A 23,181-nucleotide genomic window follows, 5' to 3' on the forward strand; every position below is an offset into this window, starting at 1 on the left:
TAAAAAGTTGTACTTACCTTCTCACCTGCGAACAGCCTGCAGAGGAAATCAAACATGGCTGATCAAGCTATTGGGAAATCAGTTGAGCAACTCAAGGTAGAGCAAACAACAGCAAAAAGATTATTTTCTCATCTGGTCAACAGTATTACCAGGACCCATGAAGACATGTCTGAAGAGGAGCTCAGGGTCAGTTTCAATAAACTCACAATAGAAGCTGTGAAAGTCATGGAAGCCAATGATGATGTGGAGGCCGGACTCATTGCAGAACTGCAGGCGGAGCTGAACACAGAGGAAGTAGCTGTGTTAACCGAACAGCAAAAAGCCAACCTGGCAAAGACAGCAGATGAGTGTGAGTTGAAACTAAAGGAGGTCAGAAGCCTAATCCAGGAGACTCTTTGGACCAACTTTGGAAATGTTGAATTGTTCACAGCAGTACAAGCAGCAGAAGATGAATGTTAAAATGTCACTGCTATACAACCCAATGGCCACCAGGAGGCGTATGAGTTCATGCTTAACCACCTGCAAGGACTGGTAAAGACAGCGAAGGAGGTGCATGGTCAGTGGAAACGATGGATCCCGCCAGGGGATCAGAAGGACCTTCAGAGTCACCTAAAGGGGCTCGAAATCCACATCCCCAAGTTGGTTTCCAAGAAGGCCCACTTCATACAGGCAAGGAGAAAGGAGGATGCTGAAAGACTAATGCTGACGGCGTTGGGCTTTTCCAATTTTCCCACTTCAGCCATCAGATTGAAACCGACGGACCTTCCCAAGTTTACTGGCAGCAAACGTGATTTTCACAGGTGGAGAAAGGACTGGGAGGCACTCCAGAGGCAGGGAGAGCCGACCAGTTCAAGAGAGGTGAGAAAGGTTCAACTACTGGACAGTCTTGATGACAAAATCAGAAGAGACCTTCGCCTCACTACTTATAACACTGCAGATGACATCTTCCATGTTCTAGAAAACTGCTATGGAAATCAAACATGCATTGCTATTGAAATAGTGGCAGAGTTACAGAAAATGCCAGCTGTCAGAAGTCATCAATCACGGAAAATAGTGGAATTAATTCAAGCTGTGGAGAAGGCACTTCATGACTTGAGTGACCTTAGAGACACGGGTGCTATTAAAAATCGACTGGTGACAAAATCAATTGAAAGTAAACTTCCAGAAACACTCAAAAAGGAATGGCTGGTCTACGTTGCTGACAGGAGAAATGCTGTGACACCAGATAATCAGTTTGACAGTCTCTTGGAATTCCTCAAAGGGCAAGAGAGCATATATGAGTAGCTCGAGCAACTGCGGGATGAAGATCCAAGTAGAATTGAAACCAGGGCTGAGCCAAGACATGCCAGAACCAAGTCTACCAAGTCAGGCGACGACCATGCAGGGTGTGTACTCTGCGGTGATGGAAAGCACAAAAGGAAGCTCTACTTTTGCAAGCAGTTTCGAGCGCTAAAGCTACCAGAGAAAAAGGCTGCAGTAAGAAAGTTGGGGGCATGCAAGAGGTGTCTCGAGGTTCATGATGACAGTTCATACTGCAAACCCGCCTATCTGTGTAAAAACCAAGACTACAAGGCTGAGCATTATTACTATCTGTGAACAACAGGAATTCTGCAGATGCTGGAAATTCAAGCAACACACATCAAAATTGCTGGTGAACGCAGCAGGCCAGGCAGCATCTCTAGGAAGAGGTACAGTCGACGTTTCAGGCCGAGACCCTTTGAGCAGGGTCTCAGCCTGAAACGTCGACTGTACCGCTTCGTAGAGATGCTGCCTGGCCTGCTGCGTTCACCAGCAACTTTGATTACTATCTGTGCCCCAATGCTGAAATAAAGAAAAGCAGCGCAGGTCAGAAAAAGAGCAGATTTGGTCCAGAGGAAGATAAAGGCAGGAAGAAATATACAGAGGATCAAGAGGAGTTCTTCAGCAAACTTTCACCAGAATTGGCCAAACAATGTCGCAATGTATTTTCAAATATTGTATCCAGAGCCTTCAGCACTGTGTAAGATAAACCAGGCCTTCTGGTGGAAAGTGGATTGCAAGAGCTGCTGGTGATTATGATGCTTCTTGAGGTCACAGCTAATGCTGGGCAAAAAATCGGGACGTTAATTGACTTGGCTTCAGACACCAATTATATAGCCCACAAGGCTGCAAGCAGACTGAACCTCAGAAGTGAGGGAATCACTCTCGTCGTCCATGGAATTGGGGAGATGAAGGTTCAGGTGGAGACAAAGCGGTACCTTCTAAAAATCAGAGTAAATATTCCCAAGGGCACTCTCAAATCACACCAATTGGTTTGTTATGGACTAGACAGCATTGCAAATGTCCACAAATATGTGACACCGAAGCAACTGCAGAAATTCTTCCCAGACATACCGCTTGATGAACTTGTGAGACCCAGAGAAATAAATTTACTCATAAGCCATAGAGAAGGTCAGCTAGCGCCTCAGAGAACCAGAGCTGTTGGAGACTTCGTGCTGTAGGACGGACCACTGGGGAGGGTGGTCAGAGGAGCACATCCTGATCTCTTTGAAGAGCTGTCTGTGTCGGCCCGCATGTCCAAGGCACATTTTGCAAAGTCAATGAGAGCAGCTACTGTAAAGTACGAGCAGCTCACCAGCAGAGTTCCAGAGCAACTTCCACCAAACAAACAGGATGGCATCAAGCTCCAGGAGTCAGGTACGTCAAGCACCAACCGGGACTTCCTAGAGTAGTGGAAGTGGGATAGTACTGGCGCAGCATGAGAGTCAAAATGCGAGAGTTGCCGCTGTGGAAACTGCCAGCCGGGTGGCAAAGGAATGACTCTTGCTGAGGAGAAGGAACTTAAAGTTGTAAGAAGAGGCCTCACCTATGTCACAGGTGACTGCCACAGCAAGGAACCACATTGGCACGCCAGATATCCTTGGTTAGAAGATCCAGCTTCCTTGTCAAACAATAAAAGAACAGTCGAGGCTACATTTCTCGGGATGGAAAAGCAACTAGCCAAAGAACCCGAATGGAAAGCTGCCTACACTGCTTAAGTGCAGGACACGATCGATCGAAGCGTGCAATGAAATTGTCCAAAGACACCATCATCAACTGGAACAGGCCAGTCTGGTACGTGAGGCACCTTATTGCTCCGAATCCGCACTCTGTCACAACCCCAGTGAGACTCACGTGGAACAGCAGCCAAAAGTTCAGAGGCGTGAGCTTCAGCGACCTGCTAATGAAAGTTCCAGATGTCCTCAACCAGATTCGCACTGTCCTACTCAGATTTAGGGGTGGAGTATACGCTGCTCTGGGTGACATAAAAAAGGCGTACAATTGGTTGGAAGACCGAGAAGTACACTTGCATAGACTCCTCTGGCGGGACTCGGAAGACGAGGAGCTGGGGGAATATGCAATCACACGAGTGAACATCGGAGATAAACCAGCAGGGTGCATTGTGCAGCTAGCAATGCGCAAAACTGCTAACCTCCCTCCTTTCACCCACCTCAAAGAGGAGCAGCAGGTGCTCCAACACGACAGCTACGTTGATGACATTCTCACATCCCACAACGACCTTGACCAGTTGAAATCCATCACAGCAAATGTGGAGCAGGTCCTGAAGGCCAGAGGTTTCGAGCTCAAGCCTTAGGTCTTTTCTGGGCAAAGTGGGAGGAAAGAGTACAATGCTGGAGAAGTTCAAGGCAGAAACCATAGTCTTGCCAAACAAAATGCGCGATGATGACAGCAAGGCACTTGGCCTGGGCTACACAGTAAAGGAGGGCAAGCTGCATGTCATGATTGCAATTAATTTCTTGAAGAGAAAGAAAAAAATGAGTCTTGGCCAAGACCTTCTACAAGAGCAAATCAGAGACCAGATGCCAAACCCCCTGACACGAAGAGATACTTGCCAAGTATCAGGGCTGTATGACCCAGTTGGCCTGGTAACTCCTGCTAAGCAGAAGGGAGCTATTCTGGTACGAAGGGCGTTCCAAGAGGCAAAGGGCGAAAGGTGTCCAGTCAAAGACACATGGGACATAGCACTCTCAGATGGCATCAGGGAGGATGCAATTAAGCTCTTCGAGGAGTACATTCAACTTGGCAAGGTAAAGTTCACCAGAGCACTGACTCCCCCATGCTTCACTGAGGAAGGAACCCTGGGCAATCACGCTCTCGGATGGAAGCAAGCACGCCTATGGAGCAGTGATGTACCTAAGCTGGAACTCGGACCAGGGCTCAATCGTCAGGCTGGTGGAATCTAAAGCCAAATTAACTCCCTTGGATCACAAAGGTGATGCTGTCAAAGCAGAGATGTGGGGAGCAGTGTTTGCCTCACGCCTGAGAAAGTACTTTGAGCTGCATAGCCCAATCCAAGATGGGAGGTGGTACCACTTCGTTGATAGACAGACAGTCCTTGGTGCATTACAACGAGAAAGCTATGGCTATCAAACATTCTTTGCAAATAGGATCGGAGAGATTCAAAACAGCACAGGGATCCAGGACTGGCGGTGGATCCCTGGTCTGCAAAATATTGCTGATGGAATCACCAGAGCAGCCAGCCCTCAAGACCTGGACGAAGACTCAGAGTGGCAAAATGGGCCAAAGTTTTTGAGTTTGACAGTGAATGAGTGGCCGATGAAATCAGCCAAAGAACTAGCAGCCACCACCAGGGAAAGCATCAACAAGTTGCAAAAGAAGGCATTTGTTGCTGCTTTGACAAGGGTCAAGGCAAAGAAACAAGAACCAGCACAAAAACAGTACCAGGTCAAAACAGAACAATGGAGACCGCCTGCAGCGTCAGCCATCCGAAGCCTTGCGGACATCAAGCAATTCAGTATTCTAACTCGACTAGTCAAAACAGTTGCATGGATCTGGAGAGCAGCAAAAAAGTTCATTGGACAAAATCAAGCCATGGACAGTCCAAAGTGGGAGGCAGTTTCTTTGACAGGAGTCATCTCAGTAAGGGAACGAGAAGTGCTCCAAAAGACATTTTTCTAGCAGCACAAGAGGGCACAACTTTCCCAAGCACCAATACAGACAGGCTGGTAGTCTACAAAAACCAAGACTCTGGGCTGTTAGTTTGCGGTGGCCGAGTGCAAATCTTCAAAGAAGATCAAGTTGGTGTCCCCATCTTGCCCTATGATGCCTGGGTGTCCACACTGTTAACTCAGGAGGCCCACAATGAGAGTCTGTCGGAGTGGCCGGAACCCTGCTCAAGATGAGAAGAAAGTCATGGGTCATAAGGGGAAGGAAAATTGCCCAAAAAGTTGTCGATGGCTGCATGCTCTGCTGGAACGCAAAAGCAAGGAAATGTCAATGAGTAATGGGTGACTTGCCACCAGAAAGAACTGAACCTGCTGCACCGTTCCAGTTCACAATGGTGGGCCTCTTTGGACCCTACTAAGTAAAAGATGACATCAAGAAAAGAGTAACGCTGAAAGTCTGGGGAGTGGTCTTTTGCTGCATGGCCAGCAGAGCCATCCACACAGAGTTGGTAAACACCCTATCAACCGAAGGATTCCTGATGGCCTATCAAAGGTTCACAGCAATCAGGGGATATCCAAGAAAGATCTGGTCAGATCCAGGCACCAATTTCATTGGAGCAAAACCAGTCTTGGAGGAGCTGTACAGATTCTCGGACGGCCTGAACGAAGCAGCCTTGCAGGAGACCGTGGCAAAAAATGGATGTGGAAAATCCATCCACCTGATTCTCCACACAGGAATGGTGCTGCAGAAGCCGCTGTATGCATTGTAAAGAGAGCACTCCAGAGTCTTGGGAAGGAGTCTGGGCTCAGTCACAACGAGTTCCAGACAACTCTTCACATAGCAGCCAACCTTGGCAATGAGCGCCCAATTGATGCCAGGGTACAGAGCCGGGAAGACTATATTCAGTCTGTCACACCCAACTCTCTTCTACTCGGTCGAGCATCTCACAAAGTGGGGAGTTCAAAACTTTTGACTTTTCCAGCTACCCCTACAAAAGACTCTGAGCAATGCAGTTGGAGGTGACCAAGTTCTGGAGGTGCTGGAGCCAACTCGCTGGACCTTGTTTGTTTGTCAGGAGCAAGTGGCATACTGTACAGAGAAATGTCACTGTTGGGGACATCATCTGGTTAAGTGACCAAAATGCACCGAGAGGACATTTCAAGCTTGGCAGAATCATCAATACTAACCCAGACAGCAAAGGCATCGTGAGGGACGTCAATGTCAAGATCTTCCCAAGCTACAGTGTTCCTTATGTCTTATGACTAGTGTCTTATGACTAATGACTAATGTCTAAAGACTAGTGACTAATGTATAATGGCAAATGGTTAATGGAACTAACGGAACTATCAAACTACCACACATGCAAAAAATAAAAGGAGGAAAAAGGAAAAGTTGTTTGGTCATTGAGTGGAATCCAGTTAAAAACCTTTGGGTAGACGCATTCAATCCCTTTCAAGTGGGGAAGCTGCACATGTTCAAAGAACAAAAAGAAATCTGACTTGACACCATGAGATTTGTACCCATGATCTAAAAGGGACAGTAATTAAAAATTTTCAGAGAACACAAGAGATGTGTGGTTGACAGTAAGAAAAAAAGTTGGATTAGAAGAATCTATCAAAGAACTAGTCAAATGGGCAGAAAGGTAGCAAATTGAAGATTGAAGATTTGAGATACAAATTTAACATGTGTAGATCAAAAGATACAGTGAAATGTGTTACTTCCATTAATAAACAACACTCCTGAGGGTGTGCTGGGGGTAGCCTGTATTTGTTGTCACATATTTCAGAACACAGAACACAAGAGGCACCAAAACAACAACAGCAAAACAAGCCACATTCCTACCACCCACCCAACCATGCACATGCACAATCATCCAACTCAGGACATCTTTAGCCTGTTATAGACTTGGACTCAGACTTGCAGACATTGGTCCTTTGACTTCTGCAGTGGACTCCCAGAGTTCGCAGACTCGGGGCCTCGAATTCCAGACTTCTGATTGACACTCAGGCCTCGATTCTCAACATCAACCCCAGGACCTCCCAATCACCAAATAGTAGGTTTCGAGCTCCAGACTCACCAATGACAGGGAACAGTAGACTTTGAACTCCAGTCTCATTGATTTGCATGCTCAGAAGGTTATCAGACCTCGTTCTTCCTACCTGCATGAAACTCCCACTCCGAAACCCACATAAAACTCGCTGACCCTGGGGTGGGGGTGGGGTAAGGTCACTAGCCCTTGTCCACACTGATCTGCCAGCCCAACATCTAACCACAGGTGTTCCACGTCCATGTCACTGGCCTTCAAACCTGGAGTGGACTCAAACCAAATTCACGCGAGTTATCGTAGTCATAGACAACAAGCCAAGATAAGGTAATTCTGAGAAGCAGAGGAAACCTCGAATGCATGCCAGCAAATCGCTGGACATGTATAAATGGTGATGAAGAAGGTGTATGTAATACTTCCTTATGGAGTCCGAGGCACAGAAAGTAAGGGTTCAGAGAACCTTATAAATCACCAGTTGGGTCATGATAGAATACCGCAGACTTAACTGATAAAAGAACGAAAGCAAAGGACTGGTGTCTGAGTATGGGTAGCATTCAAAATAAAACATGGAGTGGAGAGCAGAGTGAACAGGAACTAAAGCCCATTGCAGAGACAAGGCTGCAAGGCTGTTTAGATCGGAGGGGTATGTGACCATTGCGATGACTACAGTATAATGGAAGTCATAAAGACTAAGAAAGTGGATCTACTAGTTAATGTTAGTCTTGGGGAAATAAAGAGGGTGACTTAAATTCAGGATACTAGAATATTAAAAAAGGTTTGGGCAGACTTGATAAATAATAAAGACCAAGAAGTACTTGCAGGAATGGTTTGCAAGCACCCTGATAGTAACCACATAGTAAGTTAGGGTACATAGAAAGAAACGCACACAAAATTCAGGACCTGAGTCCTGAAGAAGGGTCTCGTCCTGAAATGTCAACCGTTTCTTAATTTCCATGGATGCTGCCTGACCTGCTGGGTTCCTCCAGCATTTTGTGTGTGTTGCTTTGGAATTCCAGCATCTGCAGACTTTCTCATGTTTATGATTGTTTAAAAGGCTATTTTCATGGGGATTTATATTTGATATATCTCTGTAAACTGAAAAATAAACAGATAATCAAGGATAGGCTAAATGAGGAGTTCAGTGTTTTCAGAAAAGTTACTTATACAGCCAACCTGACATCAGGCTATACTAGATGGACTGTCATGCAGTGAGATACAATTAATTAATAACCTTGTCATGAAGGTACCACTAGGTATTAACAATCATATTATGATTGAATTTTACATTCTGTTTGAGGGAATGAAGAAAGGGTCTCAGACAAGTATATATATTTAAATAAGAATAATTATGAGGACTTGAAAGCAGAACCAGATAAAACAAACTGATAAATTACATTAAGGGATCAGTCAGTCAATATGCAGTCACAGGGTAACTTATAGAAAACACAGAATAGAAAACAACATGGAAGAAAAATCCCAATGATAGGCAAACAACAGGAATTCTGCAGATGCTGGAAATTCAAGCAACATACATTAAAGTTGCTGGTGAACGCAGCAGGCCAAGCAGCATCTGTAGGAAGAGGTGCAGTCGACGTTTCAGGCCGAGACCCTTCGTCAGGACTAACTGAAGGAAGAGTGAGTAAGGGATTTGAAAGTAGGAGGGGGAAGGGGAGATCCAAAATGATAGGAGAAGACAGGAGGGGGAGGGATGGAGCCAAGAGCTGGACAGGTGATAGGCAAAAGGGGATATGAGAGGATCATGGGACAGGAGGTCCGGGAAGAAAGACAAAGGGGGGGGGACCCAGAGGATGGGCAAGAGGTATATTCAGAGGGACAGAGGGAGAAAAAGGAGAGTGAGAGAAAGAATGTGTGCATAAAAATGAGTAACAGATGGGGTACGAGGGGGAGGTGGGGCCTAGCGGAAGTTAGAGAAGTCAATGTTCATGCCATCAGGCTGGAGGCTACCCAGACGGAATATAAGGTGTTGTTCCTCCAACCTGAGTGTGGCTTCATCTTTACAGTAGAGGAGGCCGTGGATAGACATGTCAGAATGGGAATGGGATGTGGAATTAAAATGTGTGGCCACTGGGAGATCCTGCTTTCTCTGGCGGACAGAGCGTAGATGTTCAGCAAAGCGGTCTCCCAGTCTGCGTCGGGTCTCACCAATATATAAAAGGCCACATCGGGAGCACTGGACGCAGTATATCACCCCAGTCGACTCACAGGTGAAGTGATGCCTCACCTGGAAGGACCGTTTGGGGCCCTGAATGGTGGTAAGGGAGGAAGTGTAAGGGCATGTGTAGCACTTGTTCCGCTTACACGGATAAGTGCCAGGAGGGAGATCAGTGGGGAGGGATGGGGGGGACGAATGGACAAGGGAGTTGTGTAGGGAGTGATCCCTGCGGAATGCAGAGAGGTGGGGGAGGGAAAGATGTGCTTAGTGGTGGGATCCCGTTGGAGGTGGCGGAAGTTACGGAGAATAATATGTTGGACCCGGAGGCTGGTGGGGTGGTAGGTGAGGACCAGGGGAACCCTATTCCTAGTGGGGTGGCGGGAGGATGGAGTGAGAGCAGATGTACGTGAAATGGGGGAGATGCGTTTAAGAGCAGAGTTGATAGTGGAGGAAGGGAAGCCCCTTTCTTTAAAAAAGGAAGACATTTCCCTCGTCCTAGAATGAAAAGCCTCATCCTGAGAGCAGATGCGGCGGAGACGGAGGAATTGCGAGAAGGGGATGGCGTTTTTGCAAGAGACAGGGTGAGAAGAGGAATAGTCCAGATAGCTGTGAGAGTCAGTGGGCTTATAGTAGACATCAGTGGATAAGCTGTCTCCAGAGACAGAGACAGAAAGATCTAGAAAGGGGAGGGAGGTGTCGGAAATGGACCAGGTAAACTTGAGGGCAGGGTGAAAGTTGGAGGCAAAGTTAATAAAGTCAACGAGTTCTGCATGCGTGCAGGAAGCAGCGCCAATGCAGTCGTCGATGTAGCGAAGGAAAAGTGGGGGACAGATACCAGAATAGGCACGGAACATAGATTGTTCCACAAACCCAACAAAAAGGCAGGCATAGCTAGGACCCATACGGGTGCCCATAGCCACACCTTTAGTTTGGAGGAAATGGGAGGAGCCAAAGGAGAAATTATTAAGAGTAAGGACTAATTCCGCTAGACGGAGCAGAGTGGTGGTAGAGGGGAACTGATTAGGTCTGGAATCCAAAAAGAAGCGTAGAGCTTTGAGACCTTCCTGATGGGGGATGGAAGTATATAAGGACTGGACATCCAATGATAGGCACATCATTTGTGATTAAGTAAGAATTTAAAGCTAATGTAAAACTGTAAAACTTGAGGAGAGTAAATATAATTGCACAAAGAAAACTATCCGGTCAGGAAACTGGGCAGAATACCAAATATGCAACAAATAACTTAAAATATTAACTAAAGAAAGAAAACTAGCTGGAGAATGAGATTGAGCTAAAAACAGTTAGTCATAATTTCTATAGAAATTCAAAATCAAATTAACAAGATGAGTGCTTGTCCCGTAAAATGTGGGAAACTAATAATGGAAAACAAGGAGATAGCAGATCAATTGAATGGGGAATTTGTATCAGTTTTCACTTCCCTGAACACAAGTAACATTGATGTATCAAATCTCTGGAAGGGAGGAAGTAACTAAAGAAAATCACAGGCACAGAAGCAGAGAAAGTATTAGAACTGCAGGTTTACAACTCTCCATATTCTGATAACCTCGTCCAAGAATGTTAAAAGAAGTGGCTGATGAGATATGCAAAGTTCAAAGTAAATTTATTATCAAAGTACATCTGTGTCACCATATACCTTGAGAATCATTTTCTTGCAGGCATTCAGAGTAGAACAAAATAAACCAATAGAATCAATGAAAAACTATAAAGACTGACAAATGCCAACGTGCAAAAGAAGACAAACTGCAAATACAAATACATAAGTAATACTGAGAACCCAGGGTGTAGGGTCCTTGAAGGTGCCTCTGTAGGCTGTGAATCAGTTGAAGTGGGTGAAGTTATCCATGCTGGATCGGGAGCCTGATGGCTGAAAAGTAATAACAATTCATGAACCTGGTTGTGTAGGACCTGAGGTTCCTGTGACTCCACCTGATGACAGCAGCAAAGAGAGAGCATAGCATTGATGGTGGGGATCCTTGGTGATAGATGGTGGTTTTTGTGGCAGTGCTCCTTGTAGATGGGCTCAATGGTGGAGAGGTCTTTGCCTGTGATAGACTGGGCTGTATTCTCCTCCTGTTGTAGGGTTTTCCAGTCTTGGGCATTGGCGTTTCCATACCAGGCAACCAGTCAGGATACACTCCACTCTACATCAATAGAAGCTCGTCGAAGTTTTAGATGACATGATGAAACTGCGCAAAATGCTAAGGAAGTAGGGGCACTGTTGTGCTTTCTTTGTAATGGAACTTGCATGCTGGTGCCAGAACAGACTCTCTGAAATGATAATGGCAAGGAACTTAAGGCTAATGACCCCCTCCACCTCTGACCCCCTACTGAGGACTGGCTCATGTATTATGCTTTGTAACTCCAGAAATTAATTGAAAGAAACACACTGGAGCCCAAGGTAACATATATGCTTAGTTTTAGTTTATTGAGGCACGAATTTATGACGTGATGGTGTAATGACATATACTATTCAAGTACTTCTTACATATAGCCTGCAATGAATTACATAAACAAAGAATGCTTAATCAAACAATATATTTGCAGTATTACTCAAATATTACTGAGAAATTAAGTACACAAAACTCCTCTCTGCTAAGGTATAAACTTCAACACCTTAGCTCTCAGCTTGGATGGTACAACAACTCTCAATCCCCACATAAGGCAACTACCGTCAAGGCCAAGTTTATCCCAGCGCTGGAATAAATGAGAATTTTTGCTGCACATTCCAGCCATTTTGGGTGGCATTGTAGACCTAAGACAGTGAGGGCTCTTTTTTGGTCTCCCTTTGGATCATCTCTGCTGTAACAGGAAGACTTTTGATTTGGATTAAAAAGAATATGTCAACAGGAGTGTCCTCTTTTGTAAATTTTTCAGGTATAGCCTTTTCCAAGAGTAAATGTGAAAATCCATCAGCATTTCCATGATTAGATATATTTCTTGAATTCGATCTTGTAATTGTGTTCTCCAAGAAACAGAGCCCATCTCTACATTCGTGCTGCTGCTGTTAGTGGAGCATGTCTGTGGATTGAAAATGGACACTAGTGGTTGATGATCAGTAACGAGGGTAAACCCTCTCTCATTCAGGTACTGGTTGAAACATTTTACGCATCAAACCAGACTCAAGGCCTCTCTATCAATCGATAAGTATTTTTTCTCTGTAGTGGTAAGGGAGTATAATGCAAAGGCTATGGGGCATTCACTTCCATCACGCATAATATGAGACATGACTGCACCTACTCTATGCCATAAGGCAAAGAATCACAGACAAATTTCATTGGGCAACGTGGGTCATAATGTGCAAGTACAGTGTCTCATGTCACCATTTCCTTTATCTTTTAGGGAGCCACCTCATGCTGCTTTGTCCTTGGGCAGCTCTTCCCAATCTGTAGTAATGAGTTCAAGGGGTGGAGCATAGTAGCCAGTCTTGGCAGGACCCTGTTATAGTAATTGACAAACCCTAAAGGGACTGCAACTGTGACACATCGTTTGGCCTTGGGGCATCCACCACTGCTTTAATTTTCTCAGCACAGTTGCATAATTCAGGTGCATCAATGGTGTGACCACAGTAAGTAATGCTTGATTTAAAGTAGTGCTCTGAGCCCATAACCTTCCAATCTTTTAACACTGTCTTGAGACTTTGGAGATGCTCCTTGTCATCCTTACCAGTAACACTGATGTCATCCAGGTAACATTCAGTACCTGGGCAGCCTTGCAGCACCTGGTCCATAGTTTTCTGCCAGAGTTCAGGTGCAGATGCTACTCCAAAGGTAATCCTATTATAGTGATAAAAAACAATTGTGAGTGTTTCTGTTGAGAAAAACTTTGGATTCTTCTTCCATCTCCATCCGTAAGTAGGCCTCAGTTAAGTCCACTTTGCTGAAGTGTTTCTCTCCAGAAAGGTTTGCAAAGATATACCCTATCCTGGGCTGATGGTGACCTTTCATCACTGGGTTGATGGTGACCTTAAAATCACCACAGATCCTGTCAGACCCATTCTTCTTGGCTACTGGGATGACTGGCATTGCCCACTCAACCTTGGAAAGAATTCCTCCGGCCTAAATGCAATCTAGCTCACTAGCTGCTTTATCATGCATGGTGTAAGAAACCAGGTAGTATAAAATTTGGGTGTGGCATTTTCACTTAAAACTATTTTATCTTTGATATGGTTGATTTTTCCAATGCTGTCCTTGTGGCATCATCCAGTACCCTTTCTTAATTCGCATTCAACCGATTCTATTGCAAGGGTTGCACATATAAACGGTGGATGGATCTCAAATCAAGTTGCCTTTGCCACTCATGACCCCAGAATGCTGGCCCTGCTGTTTTTACTGCATATAAGCCCAATGTGGCTTGTTGGTTGGTGTATTTCACTGCTGCTAAGGTCATTCCCACAGGAGTTACCTTTTCTCCAGTACAAGTTCTTAGTTGGATATCTGCAGCCATCCAGTGATCAATTCCATTTTAATTAATTCATCATTCACTTCTGGATAGTTACTGTCTCCTGTTAGTTTCCACATTATAAATCTCGAGGCTACCCAATCCTTTGTCACTCATCATTATCAGATTTTTCATCAACAGCATGCAGATCAGTGCTCTTTTTGAAACTACAACTTGTCTTTTTATGTTTTCTCTTCCCTGTGCAGTCTATTTATCTTTGTCTGCCCAACACACTCTTTGTATGTGTCCTACTTTGTTGCATTTTCTGTAATTTTCACTTTTAAACCTGCATTGTTCTGGTGTATGTGATCCCCTGGCATAACGGTAACATAGTTTGTTTAGCCAGGGTGGTTTTTGTTCAGATGCTGCAATTTTGTTCATACTCAATTGCATCTCTGGCTGCTGTTTACGGTGATTTCAACTGCTGTTTTTAATGTGAGCTGATCTTCAATTAGGAGCTGTTCTTGAGTCTCTTATTGCATCATTAAGCCCATCGCTGTTCTGACAATGCTCAAACAGCTTCTTCAATTCAGCTAAACTGAAATGGACTCCCCTTCCTTTTGATTCTGCTCATGAAACATATAGCATTCTCCAATCAGCAATGGTTTCTGTTCTAAATATTCCTGCATTACTCTCATGATTCAGCAAAACTCATTTTTTTGTTTGGAGCAGTCAAACTTCTAAGCAAATTGTATGCTTTCCCACCTATTACACTCAGCAGAACTGGCACCTGCTTTCATTAGCTATTTCATTTGCTTCAAAATACTGCTCAATTTGTTCAGTATACATCATCCAGTTATCTGTTGTACAATCAAAAGCCTCTATCTTTCTGATGTAGCCAGCCATTTCTGCTTATGTATTTATTTATTTATTGTTGTTATCATCGCCCCAGTATTCACTGTTTATGAAACTGGGAATTTTGTTAGTTTTCTGCCTTTTTTTAAACTCGACCGTCTTGCTCCACTTGCACAGAAGAATGCCATGATTTTTTATAACTCAACCGTCTCTCTCCCCTTGTGATGAAAAAAAATGTGCTGCACTTCACCAGGTAAGGTAGTCATCTTGAGTTTGTTGCCTCATCACCACTATTATGTCTTGTAACTCCAGAAACTAATTGAAAGAAGAACATGGGAGCCGGGGTGAGCGGGTACACTTAGTTTAGTGTACTTTAGTGAAGCATGAACACATGGCGTGGTGGTGTAGTAACATATGCCATTCACATACTTCTTACATATCACCTGTAGTGAATTATGTAAACAAATAAACTATATTTACAGTATTATTAAAATATCAAATACACTACTTCATGGACCTCTGGTTTCTTTCTCCAGTAGTCAGTAATCACCTCTTTGGTGTTGCTGACATTGAGTAAGAAGTTGTTGTTCTGGCACCATTGAACCAGATTTTCAGACTCCCTCCTGTATGCTGATTCATCACCACCTTTGATTCAGCTAACTATAGTGGTGTCATCGGCAAACCTAAATATGGCATTGGAGCTGTATTTATCCTCATAATCAGAGGTATAAAGTGAGTAGAGCAAAGGGCTAAGCACACAGCTTTGTGGTGCACCTGTGCTGACAGTGATTGTAGAAGGGATGTTGTTGCCAATCAATACTGACTGAGGTCTGCAAGTGAGGATATCAAGTATCCAGTTGCACAAGGAGGAATTAAGGTCTAGGTCTTGGAACTTGCAGATATTTGACACCTTGGCTTTTATCTTTTCAAAATTCCCACGATTTGTGAAAGGTTTATTAGATGAATATAACTCTTTCATGCAAAAAGGCACAGATAGGATACTACAGATCAGTTAGCTTTACATCCATCTGGAAGAAAATAGTGGAATATTTTGTTAAAAATGTACCAATACTTTTAGAAAATAAGACAATTAGGCAAAGTTAACATAGCTTTGTGAAATGGAAATCACATTTGCCAATTAATTTACAGGTTTACAAGGATGGTGCTGGGAATTGAGGGCCTGAGTTTTCGGGAAAGATTGAAAAGGTTGGGACTTTATTCCCTGAAGTTTAGGAGAATGAGGGGAGATTTGATAGAGGTATTCAAAATACTGAGGGATATAAATAGGGTAAGTTCAAGTAAGCTGAGGTTGAGCAAGTCTATAACTAAAGGTCATGGGTTAAGTGTGGAAGGGGAACATGAGGGGAAACTTCTTTACTCAGTGGGTGGTGAAAGTATAGACTAAACTGGCAAAGGTGATGGATGCAGAACCGATTTCAACATCTAACAGAGATTTGGATAAGTACCTGGATAGAAGGGGTATGGAAGGCTAAGATTCAGGTGTAGGTCGATGGGACTAGGCAGAATAATGGTTCAGCATAGACTATACGGGACAAAGGGCCGGTTTCTATGCTGTAGTGTTCTACGACTCTGTGACTCAAATTGGAGATCTTTAAAGATAACCCTCTGTAGATCATGGAGAAGCAATGATCTCATGGGAACTTTTATTTCCAGAAGACATTTTATAAGATTCAGCAACAAAAACTATCGCAGAAAACATAAGCTCACAAGGTACAAGATAACATATTGGTGTGAATAAAAGAGACTTTCACTTAAATGGTTCTTTATCTTGTTGGGAAGAGGTAATACGTGCCGTGTTGAATGGTGTTAAGACTTTTTTACAATTTATATAAATGACTTGGTATGGATTAAGATAAAAGTATAGTTACTAAATTTGCCGATACCGCAAGGATGGTGGGAAAATAAATTGTTAAGAGGATAAAGGAGGCTACAAAGGGATATAAAGAGATCAGATATACCGACAATGATCTTGTAAATGGAGTAAAAGGTGAGAAAATGTGAAGCTGTCACTGAACCCTTGTCTTTTCTGAGCGGATCATTGGAATTTTACTGTAACATTTGTAAGTTTCTTTACATACTTCCCCCATTAAAACTACGCAGCATTTGCTGCATGCTTGTTTAATCACTATATTTATACATTTTAACATTTCACAACTGCCACACACTTCAAAGTTTTCTTAAAATACACTTAAAAGTCTTCACTGACTGATTACCTTTCGTTATATCCTCCATCATGACTGAAGTAATTTCAAACATAATTAATTAGGCTATGCCTCCTACAGTGTTGCCCTATAACACTAACATTCTAGAATTCTATAGGAATTCTTTAGCCACGTGGTCTCTACCTTTATATTGTTATCCCTATGTCTGTGTGTACGTGGCTCAGGAAAGATCTGTAGATGCGAACACTTGCAATCCATTCCTAGCTTCTGTTACTCTCCAATCAGGATCTCTTGCTTTATACTTTCTATTTGCTGTTCCCAAAGACCAGACTCGCTACAAAATGTTGGAGGAACTCAGCGGATCTGGCTGTACCCATGGAAGGGAATGAAGAGGTGATGTTTCTGGCAATGACCCTTCCTCAGGGGTGGAGAGGAAGGGGAAAGAAACCAGAATAAGAATGTGGGGTGTGCGGGGGGGGGGTGAAATCTGATAGAGGATGAGAGTGGACAATGGGAGAAAGGGATGGAGGAGGGACACCAGAGGGAGGTGATAGGCAGGTGAGGAGAAGAGAAGTGGTTAGAGGGGAGCCATAATGAGGAATGGAAGAAGGGTGAAGAGGGAAGAGATAAGAGAAATTACTCGAAGTTAGAAAAACCGAGGTTCATGCCATCAGGTTGGAGGCTACCCAGACAAAGAGCTATTGCTCCTCCAACCTGAGAGTAGCTTCATTGTTGCAGCACAGCCATGTACCAACATGATGGAATGGGGATGGGGAATAGAATTAAAATGGTTGGCCACAGGAAATCCTGCTTGCTGCTAATGGAGCAAAGGTTCTCCAGTCTACATTGGGTTTCACCAATGTAGAGGAGGCCACTTTGGGTGCACTACTTCCCTATTAAATATTGTAAATATTGTTCCAAACTGGTATAAGATATCCTTCACCCTGTAGCATCATTTGAGAGTCCTTTTCATTTAGGACTCTTAAATGATGCTACCTGTCCTCTTTAATTATTGGGTTCTTTTTAACCATCACATTGTGTTTTCCCTCATTGTCTCCTCTTTGGATACCAATGCCCACTCCATGACATCATGACCATGATTCTGGCAGTCCTTCCTCCGGAGAGTACTGAATCCCATTTGATTTCCTGTTATTTTGTATATTGTCAATTTCAACAACCATCTTCTGTTCCCTTGTTGCAAGGGATGGCTGAAGTCTACAACAAATCATCCAGAGATCTCCCCTCTCCCTTATGCACTGGAGTATCTTTGTTTCACATAATGGCTGAGTGAGCAGATTAAATTCGAAGGAGCAGTCTCCACTGCAGATATTCAATCAAGATAATCTTGCTGCCCACAAACTCCCACATTACAACCCCATTATCTGCTTTATCATATTTTACTCTATATTAAAATTCACTAACTTTTCTTTATGTAGTATCCCCATTAAGATTTATGTGCTCCCTTCCAAGTGATTTTATATTTTAACCCTGCAATTTCGAACTATCATTAGCACCTGCTCAAGAATTCGCCACTCCAATTATACACTGAACTCATCACCCTGATAAAGAATCTGCCTCGCAGCCACCCTGTGTCTGCTTGCTTACTCTCCTACCCTGTGATCCCCCCACTGCCCTTTCCACCCCAATACTAAATCACCTTGACTAAAAATGTGCTTATTAACAAATGCTACCATGTATTTGGCAATTTCTGCATTTTTAATCTACCTTTTGGTGTGATGTAAGCATTTTAAGTACATTATGCTAATTAATGAAATATTCAAAAGAAATTTAAATACTTTCTGCTTCAATTTTACATAAAGTGCAATAAAAATGTGTCTAATCAATACAGAATTTGAATGTTAAATGTGCAAATATCCACTTTAACATGATGGTAATTATCAATTAGCATCAAAATTAATTCCTTAATTAATTATCAGTGACATCTTATTATCCCACTTAGCACATGATTTCCCCCTTTAAGTCTAACCTTTGAATTAACAGGTGGGTGGCTATTTCTTGTTAGCAAGATTTAGAATTCCAAATGCTGTAATGACTTTGCTTGTATTTATTAAAAATAATGGGCCGATTGACTTTTAAAGTCCTAATTTTCTTCTCCTATATTTCTATCGCAGTCTTGTTGCAGGCAGTTCAATGGTCAGTACAGAGACATACAAACAATACAAAACCATTTACCCAAACAATGGTTCTGAACGTACTGATTAGTTGAACTGACTAGACATCCCAGTATATCACATTTAATAATTTCAAGAAACATCTTTATCTCACCAACAACAATGAACATACTGTAAATTAATACACTGCATATGTAATATGATTGATTTTCTGTATATTTCCCAGAAGAGATCACCCAGCCCACTATAAGATGCATTGTAAAATTGTCAATACAGTGCATATACAATCATAGTTGGTCAGCTACCTTGCCAGGGATAAGGACTTGCCCTAATATTTATCTAAAATCATCCTAGTCATCCAATTTAAGATTTATGTTTTTCCAACTCATTAGCCAGATCAGATGCAACAGAGTAAAAGGTCTGGTTGCTAGATACCATTGGGCAGAATACAAAAGGCTGAAGGCATGTACCTCCAGGCTCAAGATATCCTACTGTTATCAGGGTCTGGAATGGACCTACAATAAGATAGACTCTTCACCTCATAATCTATCTCATTCCAACCTGGCACTTTATTGGTTACCTGCACTGCATTTGCTCTGTAGATTTTAACTTGATTCCATACTGCCTTTGATTTACTTTATTCGTATATCTTATTGTGTAAAGATTTGATCTGTATGAACAGTATGCAAGACAAGCTTTTCACTGTATCTTGGTGCCTGTGTCAACAACAGACCAATACCAATAGATACCACCATTTCATAGAGATTTACAGGCTGAAGGGACTAAAGCATGATCTTACACATAGAAATCAGCATGATAAACCATTTTCAGGAGGCCTGTTTTGGAGCTGTAAATATTGTTTCCCAACACCCTGTAATGCAGATAATTGGAGTAAGAAACAGACAACTGAAAACAGCAAAACTATAAAAATGATTGAAAAACAATGAATTATAATTCTATAACCTCCTGAGTTTTATACATATTTATTCTGTCGCATTTTTAGTGGGAAACAAGAAAAAAAATCTCAATTACAGTAGTTCAATTCTGCCATCTGCTGGCTGAAAACTTTTCATGCAGTTACATCACAATACTGAGCTGATGTATTTTTCTTTCTTTTTTTGCCAAATGCCAAATCACCATTGATGCTTCTAAAACACCAAAATCATGCCAAAACACCACTGGTCCAAAACTCCATTGTTTCTTTGAGAGTATGTTTAATGTTACCATTCGCCAACTGGTGATCCCAGTATAAAATATCGTGACCTATCAGTGTACAGTGGGCAATTTAAACTGCCCTGCTTTGCTGCTGGGGCAGCACAGATTATACTACTTCACAGATAGCTACCAAAGCATTAAAGGAAACATTCCTTTGAATGAGTAATTACATGTAAATACATCATTGGGAATCCAAAAATATATCCCATTGTAAAACTTCTCATCAACAGACCAAATGAAAATGCCTGGGAATGGGATTGTCCAGAACCACATTTTTGCATGCTTTATGATTCAGTTTCAATGAAAACTAAAAGGTAATGAAAATCAAGCAATCACAAATTTCTATCCAGATCAGTCTTGTGTTGACACAACACACAGTAATTGGATATACACTCTGGAGACCAACGGTGGGTACTTCTTTGTTTGCACTATTTTTACAAATTGGTGAGTACATTTCTTTGCAGTTTTAAACAAATCTCTTTCTCACATTTTTTCTTACATGATGACATCAACCTCTTGGATATTTACACATATATGCATGGCTTATGATGCCCACAAATCCATAACACTTGGCTACCCTACAGTCTCCTCCTAAATTTGTGATTTTCACCTGACTACACACCCGCCCCCAATCTTTACATACATCTAATTCAACAAACTGGTCAGCCTCAATTAGCCTCATGCTGACCTGCCAACCCAACCTAAACCCCTTACTACTCACTAATATGCCAACTCAGCCCCGCTTCCCTCATCAATCCTGAACATCGATTCCCCCCCAATACTGCTGGACTCCCATCCACCAACATGATTAGTGGCAACCACACTTCACGCAGGTCCATTCCCATTTACCTACTGTTTGGTGCAGATTTCTCTTTCAATATCCGTGCAGCAGCCCCACCTCTAAACCACTCTCCCCCACTATTCCATGTCGTGGACTTACCGATTTTCCTCCGTATGTCCTGCCCTGGAAACTGTGAATAAGAACTTTGATTTGGCAAGGTCTGTTCAGTAGCACACAATACCTTGTTCTTCTTTGAACTAGCCCTAGTTCATGTGCTTTTCAGTTCCAAAGGAATACACTTCTAATACATGAGCAGCAGAGAACCAACTGATGCTCAAGGACGCAGACAATGACCATAAAGTTATAGTACAAGAGCCAAATCAGACAAGTTTTTTTGTTGCAGGAAATATGGACAACGTAGATGGATCAAATCTCCCCCGTAAAATTTATAGGCACTCTACTTCAAGCTGAATACATGGAAGTGACTAACTAAAGAAAAACTAATGAGTTTATGTTGTTGGACAGGCATCTCCAAAACCTATATGCCAAGTAGCAAGCTTCACTTCGACATAACCAGACAAGATTATATATCATAACATATCGTATCATCTAAGCACTAAAGTTGTTGTGTCATCAGATGTCATCCAATGGTTTTGTTAGTTGCTGCTAATAAATTCCGACATACATTCTCAAATCTTTAAAATAGATTGTTCTCTGTTGTTTGTAATGTTGTTTAACTACAGCTCCAGTTCTGGTAGGCGAATATAATTTGTAAAGTAAGGAAAAACACTTCTTAGAACTGGCTCTCAAACGCAATTACTTTACCTTGTTAATATTCATATAAATTATGATTTACTGACAGAAATTATGAAGCTGTTACTTAATTATAATTGCATCCTGGTTTTATGTACAGATTAAAGATATTACCAAATATAACTAATGGTGAAATATTAAGTTCCCAGAATGGATAGATAAAATTCAGTACTTATTTTCCTATTTTCTACAATTAGTGAATATGGTTGTTCAGAAATCTAGAAAACTTTTAATCAATTGCCACACATTTAATTAGCATACAAGGGGTCTTCACTAAATCATGTATGAAGAATTTAAGAATCATCATGAAGTTCCAACTGCCGTAATAAACCAAATGAATTACAGTTCTTATCTGTAAATATCTCACAAGTGGGTTAACCAATTGCACAATTACTCTTCAAATAAAATGACTTCCTTCTTACCTGCCCTGCCTCCTTGTTTGGCTAACTTTACATAATCTGAATCTGTGTCCCTAATCCATAATCTGCGTCTCTCAAAAGTGATCTCCTTGTGAGGCTCTGCAAGGTCACTCAAACCTGGGATCTGGGAAGTCGGTGGAAGCTGCAGTTGGCTCTTGTCAGTTTGATTTGGCTTCCGAGGAATGTGGTAAAACCAATCTATAAAAGGTAAAAAGCATTACAATGTGTGGCAGTGTTCTCAGATTTCTTCTCTAACTGGCTTGTTGCATACTTCAAACAATTTTACAGGTAACTTTGTGAAATTGATGTACATAGTGATGTTAATTTAGCCAGCCGAAGTGGACTAAATTTGACATCTTGCCCATCAGTCAAGTTAATTTTATGTACATAAAGTTAATTATATGTACATAACAATCTTCAAATCAGTATTCATTTCTGGAGAAGTTACGCTACTCAAGTAGAAGAAATTTATGTAGTTTCTATTTTGTCTGTTCTTTAAATAAGACTATTTTATGAGTAGGTAAACTTTGCTGTACAATTAACCATTTGCTATATAATGTGGCACCAGTGTTGGTACTCTAACTCATCAATTACTGTTGTTGTCAATTAATTACCCCATTACTAAAATGTTATTCCAATTAATAGTTCTGCTTTATTGATTCACTGCTTATTTTGGAATAATCTTATTATTGTTCTAGCTATCACCCAGTTCACACTACTCAACCTTTATGAAATGTTGTTTGATCTTTTCATAAGCATCTTGAGTATAAAATATAGGCTGCCACTATGTGAGGGTGTGCTGCACTCCTAGAGATGCTGTCTTTCAGATGTTAAACTGGGAGGGGGAGGGGAGAGGGGAGGGAGAAGGAGGGGAAGGGGAGAGGGTGGAGGGAGGGGAGGGGGAGAGGGAGGAGGGAGGGGAGGGGGAGGGAGGAGAGAGGGAGTGGGAGGGTGGAGGGAGGAGGAGGAGGAGGAGGGGCAGGCCACACCATTCAATACTCATAAAGAAGAATGCAAGAAATGGGAACAAGTGGAGACCAGTTTTCTCCACCATTCAATAAGATCATGACTGATCTAATCTTAAACTCAGCTCCAGAATATTGATGGCAATAATGCTATGGCCATTGAACATCAACAATAGGTGATTACATTTACTCTGTTGGAGATTCCTGGCATCTTTGTACAAAAACATTATCACCACCTATTACTGTTGTCAGGTCT

The 23,181-nt window shown here is 42.3% G+C and overlaps 1 protein-coding gene across 2 annotated transcripts in view; it reads right to left on the reverse strand.

The window, feature by feature from the left end:
• The window catches only part of LOC134357987 (uncharacterized protein C7orf57-like), a 100,838-nt gene that overhangs the window by 37,924 nt on the left and 39,733 nt on the right, over positions 1 to 23,181 (reverse strand). For both annotated transcript variants that reach the window (XM_063069834.1, XM_063069833.1), the window contains exon 3: positions 21,964 to 22,158. In XM_063069834.1, the coding sequence (XP_062925904.1) occupies positions 21,964 to 22,158 (195 nt within the window). The remainder of the gene's footprint in view (positions 1 to 21,963; positions 22,159 to 23,181) is intronic.

Source organism: Mobula hypostoma, chromosome 17, assembly GCF_963921235.1.
Source record: "Mobula hypostoma chromosome 17, sMobHyp1.1, whole genome shotgun sequence".
Taxonomy (NCBI): domain Eukaryota; kingdom Metazoa; phylum Chordata; class Chondrichthyes; order Myliobatiformes; family Myliobatidae; genus Mobula; species Mobula hypostoma.